Source organism: Pelobates fuscus, chromosome 1 (genome assembly GCF_036172605.1).
Source record: "Pelobates fuscus isolate aPelFus1 chromosome 1, aPelFus1.pri, whole genome shotgun sequence".
Taxonomy (NCBI): Eukaryota; Metazoa; Chordata; class Amphibia; order Anura; family Pelobatidae; genus Pelobates; species Pelobates fuscus.
The window spans coordinates 13255050-13276973 of NC_086317.1; the positions used below are offsets into that span (position 1 = coordinate 13255050).

General features: G+C 45.0%; 1 protein-coding gene across 1 annotated transcript in view; it reads left to right on the forward strand.

Moving 5' to 3' along the window:
• CASR (calcium sensing receptor) overlaps positions 1 to 21924 on the forward strand; it is a 226746-nt gene that overhangs the window by 118727 nt on the left and 86095 nt on the right. The window contains exon 5 of the mRNA XM_063446317.1: positions 1595 to 2473. Within this exon, the coding sequence (XP_063302387.1) occupies positions 1595 to 2473 (879 nt within the window). The remainder of the gene's footprint in view (positions 1 to 1594; positions 2474 to 21924) is intronic.

Sequence of the window (21924 nt, forward strand, 5' to 3'; positions counted from 1 at the left end):
ACACAGGATATTACTGGCTGGCCCAGACTAATCCCAGCCCCGACTTCATACCTTTCTGTGTTGAATGGTAGGGATGTGCATGGGCAAAAAAATTGGTTTGGGTTCCGAGTGCCAGGACTGCCACCATAACCACTTACACATCTGTAGGGCTCCCAGTGCTCATACTGCTACCACAACCTCTTACACTTCTGTAGGGCTCCCAGTGCCAAGATTGCCACCACAACCACGACAGCCACCACAACTACTTACACATCTATAGGGCTCCGAGTGCCCGGACTGCCACCACAACCACTTACACATCCATAGGGCTCCCAGTACCAGGATTACCACCACAACCACAACCACTTACACATCTATAGGGCTCCCAGCGCCAGGATTACCACCACAACCACTTACACATCTGTAGAGCTCCCAGTGCCAGCATTGCCACCACAACCCCTTACACATCTATAGGGCTCCCAGTGCCAGGACTGCCACCACAACCACAACTGCCACCACAACCACTTACACATCTATAGGGCTCCCAGTGCCAGGAATTAGCTTAGTCAAGATTCCTGTCATCATTCACATAATTTTCCCTCCCTCTCTCTTGTTTTGCCACTTTTCAGAAATCCGAAGCACTTTGGCACTTTGGACCAATGTCGTTCGGTTTGACACTTTCGAGCTACCGAACTACGGCACTTCGGAACTTCGGCACTTCAGACATTCGGAAGCATCTGAATGTCCGAAATTGCATGAAATTCGTCTGAATTTACATTCATAATGAAGTGAATTGCACATGTCTATTGAATGGTATGATGCTGTCCAAACACAGGAAATCTCACAAAATAAATTTTAAAAAATTGCACGACAACAAATGCACTGACTCATTTAGCACTGCTTTAATCTCTAGCATTTATAATGCCTGCATGGATACAATTAAATTTTCACCCTGCCCTGATTACCTGTATAGAACATTAAATGTTTTGGTGAACAAAAATATTGCAGTATCAATGTGCCAAATAACTATTGTTGTCAAAAATAGCACAATTACTTTATTATTGGACAACCGTCATTAAATTTTAATTTCTCGTTTTTTAAAAGTTCAGCATATTTAATGAAAGTTAATTATATTTTTTAAGTGATGTATATTGGTTTTTTAGAAAATGTCACTTTTTTTTAATCATTTTGGATCAGATCTTCTGTCATCTGACCAACTGCCGCTAACTTGCCTGTGCTCTGATTGGTCTGTGTGAAACTGCAGCAGCACTTAAAAAATTAGTTAGAAAACAGTAGAGTCTGTTCCAGAATGGCAGCCCGGTAAAAAAAAAGTTAAATTTTCTTTAAATAAAATTGAAAAAATATACAAATATTAACTTTCATTAAATATAATACATTTTTAAAGAAGAAGTTAAAATGTGGATGATAGTTGTCCTTACTGTCACAGACCAGCAGAATTATAATACTCAACTCTATATTTCTGGGAAAAAACAAAACTATAGCTGTGTTTTGAAATTATTTTTTGTAAGGATGCATCCCTTTTCCCTCTTGTTCCCTTTTTTTTCCCATTATATGTGTCTGACTTTAATCTGCAGTGTTCCATTCCACCAACTAGGTTAGCTACGCCTCGTCCAGCCGTCTTCTCAGCAACAAGAACCAGTATAAGTCTTTCTTGCGTACCATGCCCAATGATGAGCATCAAGCTACGGCCATGGCTGACATCATTGAGTATTTTGGCTGGAACTGGGTGGGAACTATTGCTGCTGATGATGACTATGGGCGACCAGGAATTGAGAAATTTCGTGAAGAGGCTGAGGAACGAGACATCTGTATAGATTTCAGTGAACTCATCTCTCAGTACACAGAAATGGAGGAAATAGAAAAAGTGGTGGATGTTATACAAAATTCTACAGCCAAGGTCATAGTTGTCTTCTCCAGTGGGCCTGACCTTGAACCACTGATCAAGAGGATTGTTCAGCGCAACATCACAGGGCGTATTTGGTTGGCTAGTGAGGCTTGGGCCAGCTCTTCGCTGATAGCCATTCCAGAATATTTCCATGTAATTGGAGGAACTATTGGCTTTGCACTAAGAGCAGGACAGATTCCTGGTTTCCGGGAATTTCTTCACAATGTTCATCCCAGGATGTCCAATGCGAATGGCTTTCTTAAAGAGTTTTGGGAAGAGACCTTTAATTGTTACTTGCCTACAACAACAAAGAACCCTTCGTTTTCATCTCCTTTTTTGAGTAATCCTGAGGATTCCAACAGAGGTGGCAATGGTTCTTTTTTTCGACCCCCATGCACTGGCCAGGAAAACATTACAAGTGTTGAGACCCCGTACCTGGATTTTACTCATTTGCGGATATCCTACAATGTGTATCTTGCAGTGTACTCTATTGCTCATGCTCTGCAAGATATATATACGTGCACTCCAGGGAAAGGACTCTTTACAAATGGTTCCTGTGCAGATATTAAAAAAGTGGAAGCCTGGCAGGTAAGAAGTTTTTGTATTCAAACCTTTGAGCTAAAAGTAACTAAACAAAATAGTCAATTTCATTTGTAGATACAAAAAGAGAACTTTGTTGGCTTTCACGGTACAATGTTTTGGTGGTAGTTTTTAGCTGCCACTTGTTTGGGAACGTTGCAGTCCTTTGAGCTGAATCTCATATTAAGAGAAGATATCAGGGTTAATGTACATTAACGCAATTAACTTGTCATTGTGGTGGCGTGAAATCTGAATAGCAAAATCTAACAAAACAGACGATTCAGAGAAATTCTCAAACTCGGCTATAGTCACTACTTAACTTTTGTACTTTGGATTTCAATCTCCCAAAATTCTGAGTTTAGTCATTCACAATGTGTGTGTGTAAATCCAGGATACTCTTAAATGTCATGAATTTTAAATGGACACTCCAAACACATGTGAGAAAACACATCGAAAATTCTGATTTAACCTCTTCTAGTTTGTATTTAGAGCCTGACGAATGCTGGGTATTCCTTTAATAAATATATATTTGGTTGTTTCCGCCTTACCACTGTGCTCTGTAATTATAAACAATCTCAGCTTTTTCCTGTAGATATGAATGGACAGCGCAGTATGAACATACTGAGTGTGAACATAGGACTCCCATTCATTTTAATAGTAGATTTACTGCACGCGTGACCTTTACGTCATCAGACGCATGCTTGTTCAGTGCCGCCCCCCATGAAATGAATTGATACTCTAAACACCAAAACAACTTTAGCTTAACCCCTTAAGGACACATGACATGTGTGACACGTCATGATTCCCTTTTATTCCAGAAGTTTGTTCCTCAAGGGGTTAATGAAGTAGTTTTGGTGCACATGGTGTATCGTTCAGTCTCACTGCTCAATTCTCTGCCAATTCTCTGCCATTTAGGAGCTTTTTGTTTTGCAGTCCTAGCCACACTGAATGATCTATACACCAAAACGACTTCATTACACTGAAGTGGTTTTGTTGCTTAGAGTGTCCCCCTCAATGAATGCTATCCTACCAACTACCTACTTTTCTACCCTACCCTTACCCTTTGTGTCACTATACCCCACTCCCTCTAACATGTAAGCTCATTGAGCAATGCCCTCAACCCCTCTGTTACTGTCACTTTACCCCACTCCCTCTAACATGTAAGCTCATTGAGCAGGGCCCTCAATCCCTCTGTTACTGTGCATCAAACTTGTCTGGTTACAAATACATGTCTGTTAGTCCACCCATTGCACAACGCTACAGAACATGCTGGCGCTTTATAAATAATAATAATAATAATAATAATAAAAATAATAATATATCTCGATCATTTCCAGAATGTACAGGAAATCATTGGTGTTAGATAAGATCTTGGGTATTATCTGCAGCACAGACTTATGCTTACAATAATTGTCCCAACCTCCCACACTCCCGATACCTTATCGACAGTTACATTTTAGATTTAACAAGATTGATAATTTGATAGATTTGTTCTTCAGATAAATTCATATTAGCATTAAAATTCCTTTAAAGGGACACTATAGTCACCCAGACCACTTCAGCTCAATGAAGTGGTCTGGGTGTCAGGTCCCGTTAGGGTTAACCCTGCCTGATGTAAACATAGCAGTTTCTGAGAGGTGCCATATTATGCCTCAATCACGCATAGCGTCCATAGGAAAGCATTGCCACGCAGTGACGTCAGACAAGGTTGCTGACATCGGCGGGGGAGGAGAGGTAATGGAGCCCCGCCGGATGGGGACCCTGAGGATGGGGGCACCCTCAGGGTACTATAGTGTCAGGAAAACCAAGCGGTTTTCCTGACACTATAGTGTCCCTTTAATGGCTTCACTCACAATCCTGGGGCTCGGAGCCAGACCTCTAATAACATTCTACGAATTGTGTCATTCACAGTAACTGCCATAGATACTCACACCAAGCATTAACAGAACAGAAATAAACAGCCATACACTAATTGGGGAGACTGTTTGTTATGTTGATTCTACTAATATCATCCCAACCTCTCTGTAGTTACCGGAATCACAACTTAGAGACTCTGATGCAGAACGTCTGTGGTTACCTGGTGATATAGTAAATACTGGGTACTGTTATATATTAATTTGATAGTACAGTATGTCGTTTATTAGGTCTAACCCTTGCTCACTTTACTATTGTTCGGCCTCTTTTTATGTCTTTCATTGTTTTTCTAGTGGAAAATATGTAACAATAAATAAAGATTTTCAATAAAACATGGTACTGATGATGGGGTATCGCATGTTGTTAGGAAGGTGGCTTGGTACTGATGGTGAGGTAACACATGTTGTTGGGAAGGTGACTTGGTACTGATGATGGGGTATCGCATGTTGTTAGGAAGGTGGCTTGGTACTGATGATGGGGCTACCACATGTTGTTAGGAAGGTGGCTTGGTACTGATGGTGGGGTACCACATGTTGTTGGGAAGGTGGCTTGGTACTGATGGTGGGGTACCACATGTTGTTGGGAAGGTGGCTTGGTACTGATGATGGGGTACCACATGTTGTTAGGAAGGTGGCTTGGTACTGATGGTGGGGTACTGCATGTTGTTAGGAAGGTGGCTTGGTACTGATGGTGGGGTACTGCATGTTGTTAGGAAGGTGGCTTGGTACTGATGATGGGGTATTGCATGTTGTTAGGAAGGTGGCTTGGTACTGATGGCGGGGTACCGCATGTTGTTAGGAAGGTGGCTTGGTACTGATGGCGGGGTACCGCATGTTGTTAGGAAGGTGGCTTGTTTCTGATGATGGTATACTGCATGTTGTTAGAAAGGTGGCTTGGTACTAATGGCGGGGTACCACATGTTGTTGGGAAGGTGGCTTGGTACTGATGGTGGGGTACCACATGTTGTTGGGAAGGTGGCTTGGTACTGATGGGGAGGTAATGCATTTTGTTAGGAAGGTGGCTTGGTACTGATGATGGGGTACCGCATGTTGTTGGGAAGGTCGCTTGGTACTGATGGTGGGGTACCGAATGTTGTTGGGAAGGTGGCTTGGTACTGATTGTGGGGTACCAGATGTTGTTGGGAAGGTGGCTTGGTACTGATGGTGAGGTAACACATGTTGTTGGGAAGGTGGCTTGGTACTGATGATGGGGTAGCGCATGTTGTTGGGAAGGTTGCTTGGTACTGATGTTGGGGTACTGCATGTTGTTGGGAAGGTGGCTTGGTACTGATGGTGGGGTACCGCATGTTGATGGGAAGGTGACTTAGTACTGATGGTGGGGTACCACATGTTGTTGGGAAGGTGGCTTGGTACTGATGGTGGGGTACCGCATGTTGATGGGAAGGTGACTTAGTACTGATGGTGGGGTACCACATGTTGTTGGGAAGGTGACTTGGTACTGATGATGGGGTACCACATGTTGTTGGGAAGGTGGCTTGGTACTGATGGTGGGGTAATGCATGTTGTTGGGAAGGTGGCTTGGTCCTGATGGTGGGGTACCGCATGTTGTTGGGAAGGTGGCTTGGTACTGATGGGGAGGTAATGCATTTTGTTAGGAAGGTGGCTTGGTACTGATGATGGGGTACCGCATGTTGTTGGGAAGGTGGCTTTGTACTGATGGTGGGGTACCGAATGTTGTTGGGAAGGTGGCTTGGTACTGATTGTGGGGTACCAGATGTTGTTGGGAAGGTGGCTTGGTACTGATGGTGAGGTAACACATGTTGTTGGGAAGGTGGCTTGGTACTGATGATGGGGTAGCGCATGTTGTTGGGAAGGTTGCTTGGTACTGATGGTGGGGTACTGCATGTTGTTGGGAAGGTGACTTGGTACTGATGGTGGGGTACCACATGTTGTTGGGAAGGTGGCTTGGTACTGATGGTGGGGTACCGCATGTTGATGGGAAGGTGACTTAGTACTGATGGCGGGGTACCACATGTTGTTGGGAAGGTGGCTTGGTACTGATGGTGGGGTACCACATGTTGTTGGGAAGGTGGCTTGGTACTGATGGTGGGGTAACGCATGTTGTTGGGAAGGTGGCTTGGTCCTGATGGTGGGGTAACGAATGTTGTTTGGAAGGTAGCATGGTACTGATGATGGTGTACCGCATGTTGTTGGGAAGGTGGCTTGGTACTGATGGTGGGGTACTGCATGTTGTTGTAAGGTGGCTTGGTACTGATGGTGGGGTACCACATGTTGTTGGAAAGGTGGCTTGGTACTGGTGGTGGGGTAACGCATGTTGTGAGGAAGGTGGCTTGGTACTGATGGTGGGGTAACGCATGTTGTTGGTAAAGTGGTTTGGTACTGATGGTGGAATCTTGCTTGTTTTTAGTAAACAAGCCGTTCAGACCAACTGGGAAATATTAACTTCTATCGTGTGTTAGGGAGTCAGAGCCAGTAATGCATCCACATGCACGGCCACTGAGTCAGCCACCAAAAAATAAACAATATAAATTTAGTGGTTGTACAGCACTTGTTTTAACAGGATGTGCAGAATCTAGCCTCTTGCATAAAGAGCTTGCAATCCAATCAGGTCGGTCACACTATAATAGTATTAATCTAATCACACCCTGTTCCAAATTAGTATGCAAATTCTATTTAAGTGTCACAAAGATTAAATATTTTGTTTTTCAGTTTAACTCATGGATGACATTGTGTCTCAGGGCTCTTTTGATCACTGAAAACAATCTCCACATTATTAAGCAGATCAACATTTTCATGCAATATGGGGAAGAAAAAGGATCTCTCTGCTGCTGAAATAGTTCAATGCTTTGGACGAGGTATGAAAACATTAGATATTTCACGAAAACTTAAGCGTGATCATCGCACTATTAAAAGATTTGTGGCTGATTCAGAACGGGTTCATGCAGATAAAGTCACATTGAGGAAGATTTCTGCCAGATCAATGCAAGAGAGCAGCTGCTAAAATAGCATTACATAGCAGCAAACAGATATTGGAAGCTACTGGAGCCTCTGGAGTCCCACTGACATTAAGGTGTAGAGTCGTCCAGAGTATTGCAACTGTGCATAAACCTTCAATTCGGCCACCACTAACCAATGCTCACAAACAAAAATGGCTGCATTGGGCAGAAAAATACATGAAGACTAATTTTCAAACTGTCCTGCTCACTGATGAGTGCCGTGAAACCCTGGGTGGTCCAGATGGATGGAGTAGTGGATGGTTGGTGGACGGCTGCGACGTTAGCAAGGCAGTGGTGGAGTCATATTTTGGGCCGGAATCATGGGAAGAGCTGGTCGGCCCCTTTAGGGTCCCCGAAGGTGTAAAGATGACCCCTGCAAAGTATTTGGAGTTTCTGACTGACCACTTTATTCCCTGGTACAGAAGGAAGAACTATGCTTTCCATAATAAAATCATCTTCATGCATGACAATGCACCATCTCATGCTGCAAAGAATACCTCCGCATCAATGGCTGCTATAGGGACAAAAGGAGAGAAAGTCATGGTGTGGCCTCCATCCTCCCCTGACCTCAATCCTATTGAGAACCTTTGGAGCATCCTCAAGCAAAAGATCTATGAGGGTGGGAGGCAGTTTACATCCAAACAGCAGCTCTGGGAGGCTATTATGACATCTTGCAAACAAATTCAAGCAGAAACTGTCCAAAAACTCACAAGTTCAATGGATGCAAGACTTGTGAAGCTGCTATCAAATAAGGGGTCCTATGTTAAAATGTAATGTGACCTGTTAAAATGTTTAAAAAGTTAAAATGTTGTTATAAGATTGAAATAGCTTTTGATTTCAGTAAATATGCTGCAAACACAACAAATGACAATTCTCAGTTCTTCACAACCTATAAAGTGTTTTGAAACTTACTGTGCGTAATAATTTGGAACAGTGCATTGTTTTTTATGTTTAAAAAAAATACTGTTATCATTAGGAGGTTTGTTCAATAACATTTGAATTGTACTCTTAATAGTTGATAACATGAGAATTATGCTGACTGTTATTTACATCAATTATTTAGGTAAATGAGAAAAATATTATTTGCATAATAATTTGGAACAGGGTGTAATTACCAGTTTCAGGCACTGTGTGGTAAGTGAGTATCCCCTAATCTGCTGGATGTTATAAATCACACATCTCCCACCACAGTCTGCCTGAGAATGATGGAGGTTGCAGTATTTCTTTTTTTATGAACAGGAAAGCATTGATTGAGCAATAAATGGCAGGATTTTCTGAAAAGCCTTACTGCTATGAAAAGTAATTAATTTATAGATAAATTAAACATTGATAGACGAATCCTCTTCCCGTGTTTCCGGACAGACATCGTTATTAATCCTCTGTGCTCTTCTTTGAATTTAGCCAGGATACAGGATGGAGCAGCTCGGCTTGATAATTAGTGCATAGCATAGGGCTCTGCAGACAGAACCACAAACAAGAGTGTAACTGTTACAGCCCAGGGCTCTGCAGTTAGAACCACAACCAGCACAGCACAGGGCTCTGCAGTTAGAACCACAACCAGCACAGCACAGGGCTCTGCAGACAGAAGCACAAACCCACAACGACACAACTGTCACAGCCCAGGGCAATGCAGGCAGAACTGCAACCCACCAACTATACAACCAACACAGGGCTCTGCAGTTAGAACCACAACCTTTACACAGCTTAGTGATTCACACAGCTCAGTCACGCACACAGCTCAGGGACACACACAGTGCAGCGATACACAGCTCAGGGACACACACAGCTCAGGGACACACACAGTGCAGTGATACACAGCTCAGGGACACACACAGTGCAGCGATACACAGCTCAGGGACACACACAGCTCAGGGACACACAGTGCAGTGATAAACAGCTCAGGGACACACACAGTGCAGCGATACACACAGCCCAGTCACACACAGCTCAGGCTCACACACAGTGCAGCGACACACACAGCTCAGGGACACACACAGCTCAGGGGGACACACTGCTCAGTGATACACACAGCTCAGTCACACACAGCTCAGTGATACACACAGCCCAGTCACACACACAGCTCAGGGACACACAGCCCAGTCACACACACAGCTCAGGGACACACACAGCCCAGTCACACACAGCTCAGTGATACACACAGCCCAGTCACACACACAGCTCAGTGATACACACAGCTCAGTCACACACAGCTCAGTGATACACACAGCCCAGTCACACACAGCTCAGTGATACACACAGCCCAGTCACACACACAGCTCAGTGATACACACAGCTCAGTCACACACAGCTCAGTGATACACACAGCCCAGTCACACACAGCTCAGTGATACACACAGCCCAGTCACACACACAGCTCAGGGACACACAGCCCAGTCACACACACAGCTCAGGGACACACACAGCCCAGTCACACACAGCTCAGTGATACACACAGCCCAGTCACACACACAGCTCAGTGATACACACAGCCCAGTCACACACACAGCTCAGTGATACACACAGCTCAGTCACACACAGCCCAGTCACACACACAGCCCAGTCACACACACAGCTCAGTGATACACACAGCTCAGTGACACACACAGCTCAGGGACACACACAGCTCAGGGACACACACAGCCCAGTCACACACACAGCTCAGTGATACACACAGCCCAGTCACACACAGCTCAGTGATACACACAGCCCAGTCACACACAGCTCAGTGATACACACAGCTCAGGGACACACACAGCTCAGGGACACACACAGCCCAGTCACACACACAGCTCAGGGACACACACAGTGCAGCGAAACACACAACTCAGGCCTAACGACATTGTACATCTACATGGGCTCTAAAACTGCCCAGACTGCAGTGCCCACAGCTAACCTCCCAAAGCCACCAGAGCCGTCAGTCCACACCGTTACACCTTACAAACAAACCTCATACAAAGATCATGGGTTCTCTAGTTTTTCCGCATTTTGCAACACAGAAAGAATGGTAGGTGGTGGACCTCTCAATGTTTCCCAATGACCTCACTCTTCACAATAAACTGCTCCGTGTCTATAAAATATATAGAATCCAAGGCTGAGACCTAGATGCGATCTGATGAACACTGCCCAGGAAAAACATCACACTATCAAGCGTATTCACTAAGGTGGGAATTCGAAGTGAATGTCACACAGGTGAAAAAAGCCAACTTGGAAACATTGTCTAAGTCTGCTATGTTGACACTTTGCCCTCTCTGACCTTAAATCTGAAATTCACTCTAAATTCTCAATTTAGTAAATCACCCCGTATATCTGAATCACTTTGCACAGAGCTTGAAGATCGTAGCAGCCGTCTCTCTGCCGTTCTTCTCTCTGCAGTGCTTGTAAGACAAAATGGGGAGAACGGACTTGGACAAACACAAGATGGCTGGGCTGCCACTAAATTACACTCATACATCATCTACGAAAAACAAGACAAGTAAAATGCTCCTTCCCCACAGTATCTGATCTCTATCCAGTGGGATAAGATTCAAGAGCTATAGCCCCTGATTTTTATTTTAAGTTGGGTATAGTCTCTGGCTCCTACACAATTGGGGTGTCAGCTTTAAAGATACTTCAAGATACAAAAAGTCACTAAAACGGATCTTTAAGCCGTCCTCCATTAAACTGTTAGAATTGGGAACTGTCTCAAAGTGCTACATTATGTCTATATAAAAAATGGGAAAATTGTAAGCAATCATAACATCTCTGTGTGCACAGCCTTTAGCCTTCCAAAAAACCACTCCCATACTGATCCTACATTAATAATTCAAGGTACCTCTTATTTGCAGTCCTCGAGACCGATTTAATCTTAGTTTGCTATTATTTGCTGCCTAGGTGTTCTCTTTGACTCCGACCTCTCCTTCAAGCCTCATGTTCACTCTATCGCCAAATCCTGTCATTTCCATCTTAAAAACATTGAGCGCATCCGCCCCTACTTAACGCCAAATGCGACTAAGGTGTTGGTCCATTCCACTGTCCTTTCTCGCCTTGTAATCCGCTTCTCAGTGGTCTTACGTGCTCCCAACTTGCGCCGTTACAGTCCATAATGAATGTGGCAGCGAGTCTCATCTTCCTGTCCGCCCGCACCTCCCATGCCTCACCCTTCTGTCAGTCCCTACATTGACTTCCTATAAAATATAGAGCTCAATTTAAAATTCTGGTTCTTGCTTTCAAATCTCTACATAATGCTGCTCCCACCTATCTATCCTCCCTAATAGACAAGTATGTCCCGTCTAGGCCCTTATGATCTGCTGAAGACTTACGTCTATCTTCTGTCCGTACTCCCACGTCTGATGCTCGCCTTCAAGATTTCTTGAGGGCTGCACCGTTCCTGTGGAACTCGCTTCCCTCCTCCGTTAGATGCTCACCCAGTCTCCACTCCTTCAAAAATCGTTAAAAACCCACTTCTTCATAAAAGTGTATCAATTAAACTGTTAATAGCTCCCAACTGATTCCTCTTCTGCAACTGTCACTAGTCTAATACTATCCTTACCTTTTGTGTCATTTTACCCCACTCCCTCTAGCATGTAAGCTCATTGAGCAGGGCCCTCAACCCCTCTGTTCCTGTGTGTCCAACTTGTCTGGTTACAACTACATGTCTGTTCGTCCACCCATTGTAAAGCGCTGCGGAATTTGACAGCGCTCTATAAATATCATCATAATAATAATAATAATAATAATTTGCTTGTTCTTTAGTCCTGCGAATTGTAGTTGCAGTAATTGTCGTTTTTTTATGGCAGTTATGACACCTTCTTGTTGGCTTTGAGGATCCTATTTTGGCACATGGTAATATGTGGCTTCCTGATGTGTGTTCTCTGAAAAAATTCAATAGACTTTCTAATTGATAAAGCAAAATGGGAAAAATAATCAAAGTTGATATTGCAAAAGCTGGCTGGATACAGCATTAGAGGGACACTTTAGGCACCCAGACCTCTTGGTCTCCTTGAAGTGGTCTGGGTGCACTGTCCCTGGTCCCATAATCTGCAGTGTAAAACTTTGCAGTTTCAGAGAATGTTTGCAAGGTTAAGACTGCCTCTAGTGGCTGTCTAGAAGCACTGTCTTGCTTCTCATGGAGATTGTCTCCATTAAATGACATTGGACTTCCTCAAACTTTGCATGAGGACATCCAGTGTCTTCAAAATCCCCATAGGAAGGCATTGATTCAGTTCTTTCCTATAGGGACGCTCTAATGCATGCTTTGGGGAAATCGATCCAGAATAAAGGTAAGTGTTAATAACGTTTATAACCCTTTTTGTGCTTTTGTGCTTGGGGGGGGGGGGGGGGGGGGGTAGGGGGTTTAGTGGGCACCCTGAGAAAAGGGTCAGGCACATACCATAGTGTTAGGAATATAGTTGTGAATTCCTAGCGCTAAAGACTTACAGTTGTGCTCAAAAGTTTGCAAACCCTGGCAGAAAGGGTGACATTTTGACAATGATTTTGAAAATATGACTAATCATGCAAAACAATGTCTTTTATTGAAGGATGGTTATCATATGAAGCCATTTATTATCACATAGCTGTTTGGCTGCTTTTTAAATCATAATTATAACAGAAATCACGCGGATGGCCCTATTCAAAAGTTTACGTACCCTTGAATGTTTGGCCTTGTTACAGACAAACAAGGTGACACACACAGGTAAAACTGCCAATTAAAGGTTAATTTTCCACACCTGTGGCTTTTTAAATTGCAATCAGTGTCTGTATATAAATAGTCAATTAGTTTGTTAGCTCTCATGTGGATGCACTGAGCAGGCTAGATACTCAGCAAAGGGGAGCAGAAAAGAACTGTCAAAAGACCTGGGTAACAAGGTAATGGAACTTTATAAAGATGGAAAAGGATATAAAAAGATATCCAAAGCCTTGAAATGCCAGTCAGTACTGTTCAATCACCTATTAAGAAGTGGAAAATTCAGGGATCTCTTGATACCAAGCCAAGGTCAGCTAGACCAAGAAAGATTTCAGCCACAACTGCCAGAAGAATTGTTTGGGATAAAAAAAAAAAAAAAACACAAGTAACCTCAGGAGAAATACAGGCTGCTCTGGAAAAACACGGTGTGGTAGTTTCAAGGAGCACAATACGAGGATACTTCAACAAAAATGAGCTGCATTGTCAAATTGCCAGAAAGAAGCCTTTACTGCGCCAATGCCACAAAAAGCCCGGTTACAATATGCCCAACAACACCTTGACACACCTCACAGCTTCTGGCACACTGTAATTTGGAGTGACAAGACCAAAATAGAGCTTTATGGTCACAACCAGGGCTCGAGTCCTGCAGGAACGCATGGGAACGACGTTCCTGCGCTTTTTCCAAAGCAGGAACGCCGTTTCCGTTACCAGTCCTGCAGGACCTGCCCTGCTACCTGAACACAGGGGACATCACGCGCTGTGTTCCCTCTCCAGCTCTAACTCTCGCGAGACCCGTGGCTGTCAGAGCATTGCCACGGGTTACCATGGCAACGCTCCGCACAGGCGAGTCTCGCAACAGTTAGAGCTGGAGAGGGAACACAGCGTGTGATGGCCTCTGTGTGCTGCGGCTGCCTCCTTCCACCGGACCACCAGGCGATCTCCCCCCTCCCTGACAAGGTAAGAAGCAGGGAGGGGGGAATAAAATAAAAAAATATAAACACATAAAGTTACAAAAATGCTTCCCCCCTATCATCCATCACACACACACACACCATCCAACACACACACCATCCAGCACACACACACACATCATCCAGCACACACACACACACATACACCATCCAACACACACACACATACACCATCCAACACACTGACACCATCCGGCACACACACACACATACACCATCCAGCAAACACACACATCATCCAACACACACACATACACCATCCAACACACACACACATACACATAAACCATCCAACACACACACACACAACCATCCAACACACACACACACACACATCATCCAACACACACACACACACACATACCATCCAACACACACACACACACACACCATGCAACACACACACACATCATCCAACACACACACACACACATCATCCAGCACATACACATACACCATCCAACAAACACACACCATCCAGCACACACACACATCCTCCAACACACACACACACACACACACACACATACACTATCCAACACACACACACCATCCAGCACACACACACACACACACACACCATCCAACACACACACACACCATCCAACACACACACACCATCCAACACACACACACACACACACACATAATCCAACACACACACACATCATACAGCACACACACACAGTATCCAGCACACACACACATTATCCAGCACACACACACACCATCCAGCGCACGCACACACACCATCCAGCGCACGCACACACATCATCCGGCACACACACACACATCATCCAACACACATAATCCAGCACACACACACACATCATCCAGCGCACGCACACACATCATCCAGCACACACACTGCATTCTTTATACACAATCTGCACTTACTACAAACACACTACATTCATTATACACACTTCAACACACATCCAACACACACACACACACATACACCATCCAACACACACACACACACACACACACAAACCATCCAACACACACACACACACACATCATCCAACACACACACACATCATCCAACACACACACACACACACCATCCAACACACACACACACCATCCAACACACACACACATACACCATCCAACACACACACACACATACACCATCCAACACACTGGCACCATCCAGCACACACACACACATACACCATCCAGCAAACACACACATCATCCAACACACACACATACACCATCCAACACACACACACACACACACACATACACCATCCAACACACACACACATAAACCATCCAACACACACACACACACATAAACCATCCAACGCACACACACACATAAACCATCCAACACACACACACACATAAACCATCCAACACACACACACATCATCCAAGACACACACACACATCATCCAACACACACACACACACCATCCAACACACACACACACACACAAACACACACACACACCATCCAACACACACACACACACATCATCCAACACACACACACACACACATCATCCAACACACACACACACATCATCCAACACACACACACACACACACACATCATCCAGCACACACACATACACCATCCAACAAACACACGCCATCCAGCACACACACACATACACTATCCAACACACACACACCATCCAGCACACACACACACACACACCATCCAACACACACACACACACCATCCAACACACACACACACATCATCCAACACACACATCATACAGCACACACACACACATTATCCAGCACACACACACACATTATCCAGCACACACACACCATCCAGTGCACGCACACACACCATCCAGCGCACGCACACACATCATCCAGCACACACACACACATCATCCAACACACATAATCCAGCACACACACACACACACATCATCCAGCGCACGCACACAATCTGCACTTACTACAAACACACTACATTCATTATACACACTCTGCACTCATTACAAACACACTACATTCACTATACACACTGCACTCACTACGAACACACTACATTCATTATACACACTCTGCACTCACTACAAACACATTACATTCACTATACACACTCTGCACTCACTACAAACACACTACATTCATTATACACACTCTGCATTTACTACAAACACACTACATTCATTATACACACTCTGCACTCACTACAAACACATTACATTCACTATACACATGCTGCACTCACTACAAACACACTACATTCATTATACACACGCTGCACTCACTACAAACACACTACATTCATTATACACACTCTGCACTCACTACAAACACACTACATTCACTATACACATGCTGCACTCACTACAAACACACTACATTCATTATACACACGCTGCACTCACTACAAACACACTACATTCATTATACACACTCTGCACTCACTACAAACACACTACATTCACTATACACACTCTGCACTCACTACAAACACGGGAATCTTGGGTAAGTTCCCACACTTTTTTCCCCAGGACTTGACCCCTGGTCACAACCATAAGCACTATTTTTGGAGAGGGGTCAACAAGGCCTATATTGAAAAGAATACCATCCCACTGTGAAGAATGGGGGGGGGGGAGAATCTTTTGTGAATTGATGGCAAGATGAATGCAGCATGTTATCAGATAATACTGGTAGACAATTTGCATTCTTCTGTACGAAGGCTGCGCATGGGACGCTCTTGGACCTTTTAGCATGACAATGACCCTAAGCACAAGGCTAAGATGCCACTCCAGTGAGCCTTCTGGAGTGGCCTGCCCTTAAGCATAAAGCCACTCTGGGGAGATCTCAAACGTGGGCTTCATGCACGACGATCAAAGACTTTGCAGGTTTGTGGAAATGCGAGGCCAAAAATAGTTCCAGGTGTTCGACGAGCAAGTACCGCTGCCTACGTTCGGGAGACAAAATGGGAAAGCACTCAAGCAAAGGTGTTAGATCGTTCATTTTTGGTTAACAGTCAGGGGAGGTCGGTGTTCACTGGGGCATAACAAGGCAACACACACAATTCTTTTGGGAGACGAACAAGGGGGTACGGACAACCGAATATAACGGCAATGGAGTCTGCTACACTGCTCCCTGATGTTTTCCTTAAGAATGGTACATATATAACCTCCAAGGGTATGCAAGCTTTTTAGCACAACTGTAGTTACTAAAGTAAGAATCCAAAGTGATTTTCAAATTTAAGGCCAGAGTAGCTGAACTGAAAGCACAGCTGATTTAGAAAATTTTTGTATTCAGCTATTTTGACCTTAAATTTTAAATTCAATTTGAATTGTCACTTTAGTAAATAACCTTGTAAGTGATGGTTGTAATAATAGATGTGGCATGGACCGACTCACTAGGGACAGGCGTGCTACAATACTCTGTACATCCACGGCCCTAGGATTCCTCAGACGCATATAATGGGGGTACAATCATGGGTGTATTTACCACAAGGCATTTGCCTAGGGCTTCACTTTCAGGGGGGTGCCAAAACATGCCACCCCAAGCTTCCAGACAAATGCCTTGCTTGCCTTGTGTTCTGGGGCTGTCCACCTTACTGTGAGTGAGTGAGTGAGTGAGTGAGTGTAGCTGTCAGTGTGTGTCTGTGAGTGAGAATTGGTGTGCCTGTGAGTGTGTGTCAGTGTGTGTATGTCATTTTATGTGTATCTGAGAGTGTGTGCCTGTCAGTGAGTGGGTGTGTCAGTGTGTGTCTGTCAGTGAAAGTGTGTGTTGGTTAAACAGTGTGTGCTTATGACTGTATGTGTGTGCCAATGACTGTGTATCTGTCAGTGAGTGTATATCAGTGCATGTAACAATGAGGGCATGTGTCTGTCAGTCAAACAAGTGGTCTTGACACAAATTGGGGGGGTCAACTTTAGATTTCGGGGGTGCCTGAATTTAGTCGTGCCTAGGGCAGCACATATCCAAAATACACCACTGGGTACAATGGCTGCACACATCTATACCCCACCCCCTGTTTCTCAGGAGGCCATTTTGCTCTGAGACAATTTTACCTTGACTCTCTCTAATTGTAGCATTAAAACAAGTGAGGTAGAGTAGGAGAACTCCACAAATTTCTCTTTATTTTATTTGTTTATTTATTTTATTATTTTGTCTTCATTTGTTTTTGTTTTTGGATGAAATGTGTGGCTCACTGACTATATTTTCGTAATCTGTGGGTAGGGTGGAAGGGATTGAATCTGACTAGTTGGTGGCCTGTGTTGTACACTGACTTTATTTCGTAGTAATTAGAGGCTTGTGTGGTACAGTGACTTTCTATCTCAGTAATTGGTGGGTTGTGAGACACAGTGACTATATATCTCAGTAATTGGTGGATTGTGAGACACAGTGACGATATATCTCAGTAATTGGTGGGTTGTGAGACACAGTGACGATATATCTCAGTAATTGGTGGGTTGTGAGACACAGTGACGATATATCTCAGTAATTGGTGGGTTGTGAGACACAGTGACGATATATCTCAGTAATTGGTGGAATGCGTGACATAGTGACTTTCTATCTTGGTAATTGGTGGAATGTGTGACACAGTGACCTTATATCTTAGTAATTGATGGATTGTTTGGTATAGTGATGTTTTATCTTAGTATTTAATGGGTTCTGTGACACAGTGACTTTATAATTTAATATTGGTGTGAGAAAGTGAGTCTGGTATACCTAATGTAATACTCAGGGAAGAGGGAGTAGGACAAGTAATAGATAGCTACAGACTGGAATAATAGGGATTCACCAAAACCCATATAGCAGAGACAGAAAAAACACTCAGAAGGATAGTGCAAAAAATCCAGGAGATAGCTATTATAAATGGCTCAAAGTTAAAGTGGAAATGGAAACCGAGACTGAATGAATAAAATGCTATTGAAAAAGGTCCTGTGCCATTAAAAGGTGCAAATAACTGAACGTGTACTATGTCTTTAAAAATGATAGAGGATAAATCTATCAATCGATATGGGGAACAAAGACAGAGTAAAATAAAATAAAAATATATGTATAAAAATCGATTTTAGGAACCGGGAGATGGAAAAAGATGCTTGGTTGGTCCTCCTACTTCAAATTTGGGGCACTGCGCGTGTAATCTAATGTGCCACCAGATAAGAGTGGTGTGTTAAGTAGTCCCCCTCATCAGGCCTTTTTTAGTCGAATGTATCGCCCACTGTCAGTCCCTTCGGGATCCATCCCTCATTCATCTTAATAAAGGTGAGGTAATCTAGACTTTTTTGACCTATGCGACTTCTCTTCTCAGTGACAATACCTCCTGCTGCATTGAAGGTCCTTTCCGACAGGACACTTGAAGCGGGGCAGGCCAGAAGTTCTATCGCAAATTGGGATAGCTCAGGCCACAGGTCAAGCCTGCACACCCAGTAGTCAAGGGGTTCATTGCTCCTCAGAGTGTCGATATCTGCAGTTAAGGCGAGGTAGTCTGCTACCTGTCGGTCGAGTCGTTCTCTGAGGGTGGACCCCGAAGGGCTGTGGCAATGCGTAGGACTTAAAAAGCTCCGCATGTCCTCCATCAACAACACGTCTGTAAAGCGTCCTGTCCTTGCTGGCGTGGTCGTGGGAGGAGGAGGATTACTTTCACCTCTTCCCCTGTTAGATTCCCATTGTGCTGTGACATCACCCTTATACGCTGTGTAAAGCATACTTTTTAATTGATTTTGGAACTGCTGCATCCTTTCCGACTTGCGGTAATTTGGTAACATTTCAGGCACTTTCTGCTTATACCGGGGGTCTAGTAGCGTGGACACCCAGTACAGGTCGTTCTCCTTCAGCCTTTTTATATGAGGGTCCCTCAACAGGCACGACAGCATGAAAGACCCCATTTGCACAAGGTTGGATGCCGAGCTACTCATGTCCCGTTCCTCGTCCTCAGTGGTCTCACTGAAGTTATGTTCTTCCCCCCAGCCATGTACAACACCACGGGTACCAGATAGGTGACAATGAGCACCCTGGGATGCCTGTTGTGGTTGGTCTTCCTCCTCCTCCTCAAAGCCACAATCCTCCTCTGACTCCTCTTCCTCACAATCCTCCGTTGCCGCAGGTCCAGCAAGCGATGCTGATAAGGCTGTTTCTGGTGGTGATGGTGACCACAACTCTTCCTCTTCACGCTCATCTACGGCCTGATCCAGCACTCTTCGCAGGGCACGCTCCAGGAAGAAAACAAATGGTATGATGTCGCTGATGGTGCCTTCGGTGCGACTGACTAGGTTTGTCACCTCCTCAAAAGGACGCATGAGCCTACAGGCATTGCGCATGAGCGTCCAGTAACGTGGCAAAAAAATTCCCAGCTCCGCAGAGGCTGTCCTAGCACCCCGGTCATACAAATACTCGTTAATGGCTTTTTCTTGTTGGAGCAGGCGGTCGAACATTAGGAGTGTTGAATTCCAACGTGTCGGGCTGTCGCAAATCAAGCGCCTCACTGGCATGTTCTTTCGCCGCTGGATATCTGAAAAGTGCGCCATGGCCGTGTAAGAACGCCTGAAATGGCCACACACCTTCCTGGCCTGCTTCAGGACGTCCTGTAAGCCTGGGTACTTATGCACAAAGCGTTGTACGATCAGATTACACACATGTGCCATGCACGGCACATGTGTCAACTTGCCCAAATTCAATGCCGCCAACAAATTTCTTCCGTTGTCACAAACCACTTTGCCGATCTCCAGTTGGTGCGGAGTCAGCCACTGATCCACCTGTGCGTTCAGGGCGGACAGGAGTGCTGGTCCGGTGTGACTCTTTGCTTTCAGGCAAGTCAACCCCAAGACGGCGTGACACTGCCGTATCCGGGATATGGAATAGTACCTGGGGGGTGCCGTTGATGTGGAGCAAGACGCAGCAGCAAAAGAGGACTCAGCCAAGGAGGTTATGGAAGAGGATGCAGTAGGAAGAGTAGAGGAGGTGGCAGCAGGCCTGCTCGCAAGTCGTGGCGGTGTCACCAACTCCTCTGCAGAGCCACGCATTCCATGCTTGGCAGCCGTCAGCAGGTTTACCCAATGCGCAGTGTAGGTGATATACCTGCCCTGACCATGCTTTGCAGACCAGGTATCAGTGGTTAGATGGACCCTTGCCCCAACACTGTGTGCCAGACATGCCATTACTTCCTTATGCACAATCGAGTACAGGTTGGGGATTGCCTTTCGTGCAAAGAAATTTCGGCCGGGTACCTTCCACTGCGGTGTCCCAATAGCTACAAATTTTTGAAACGCCTCAGACTCCACCAGCTTGTATGGTAAAAGCTGTCGGGCTAAGAGTTCAGACAAGCCAGCTGTCAGACGCTGGGCAAGGGGGTGACTTTGTGACATTGGCCTCTTACGCTCAAACATGTCCTTGACAGACACCTGACTGTGGGCAGATGAGCAGGAACTGCTCAAGGCGAGAGACAGAGTGGCGGATGGTTGAGAGGGGGCAAGGAGGACAGCAGTGGTTGACGTGGCTGAAGATGCTGGTCCAGGAGGAGGATGGCGGCTTTGAGTTTGTGTGCTGCTTGTACTCATGTGTTGATCCCATAGGCGTTTGTGATGTGCGATCATGTGCCTTTGCAAAGCAGTTGTACCTAGGTGGGTGTTGGACTTCCCACGACTCAGTTTCTTTTGGCAAAGGTTGCAAATGGCATCGCTGTTGTCAGAGGCAGACACATGAAAAAAATGCCACACTGCTGAGCTCTGCAATGACGGCATTCTGGTGGTGGCAACAGCATGCATTGATTGGCGTGCTGTCTGGCTGACCCCGGGTGCCGATGCATGCTGTCTGACTGTGCCAATAGCTCCCTGCGACGACCTCCCCCTGCTTCCAACTCGTCTCCTCCTCCTCTCTGTCTCCCCATCTGAACTTTCCCCCTGTTCTTCTTCTCTTCTAGCGGGCACCCACGTGACATCCACGGATGCATCGTCATCATCAACCGCTTCACTTGTATCTGACA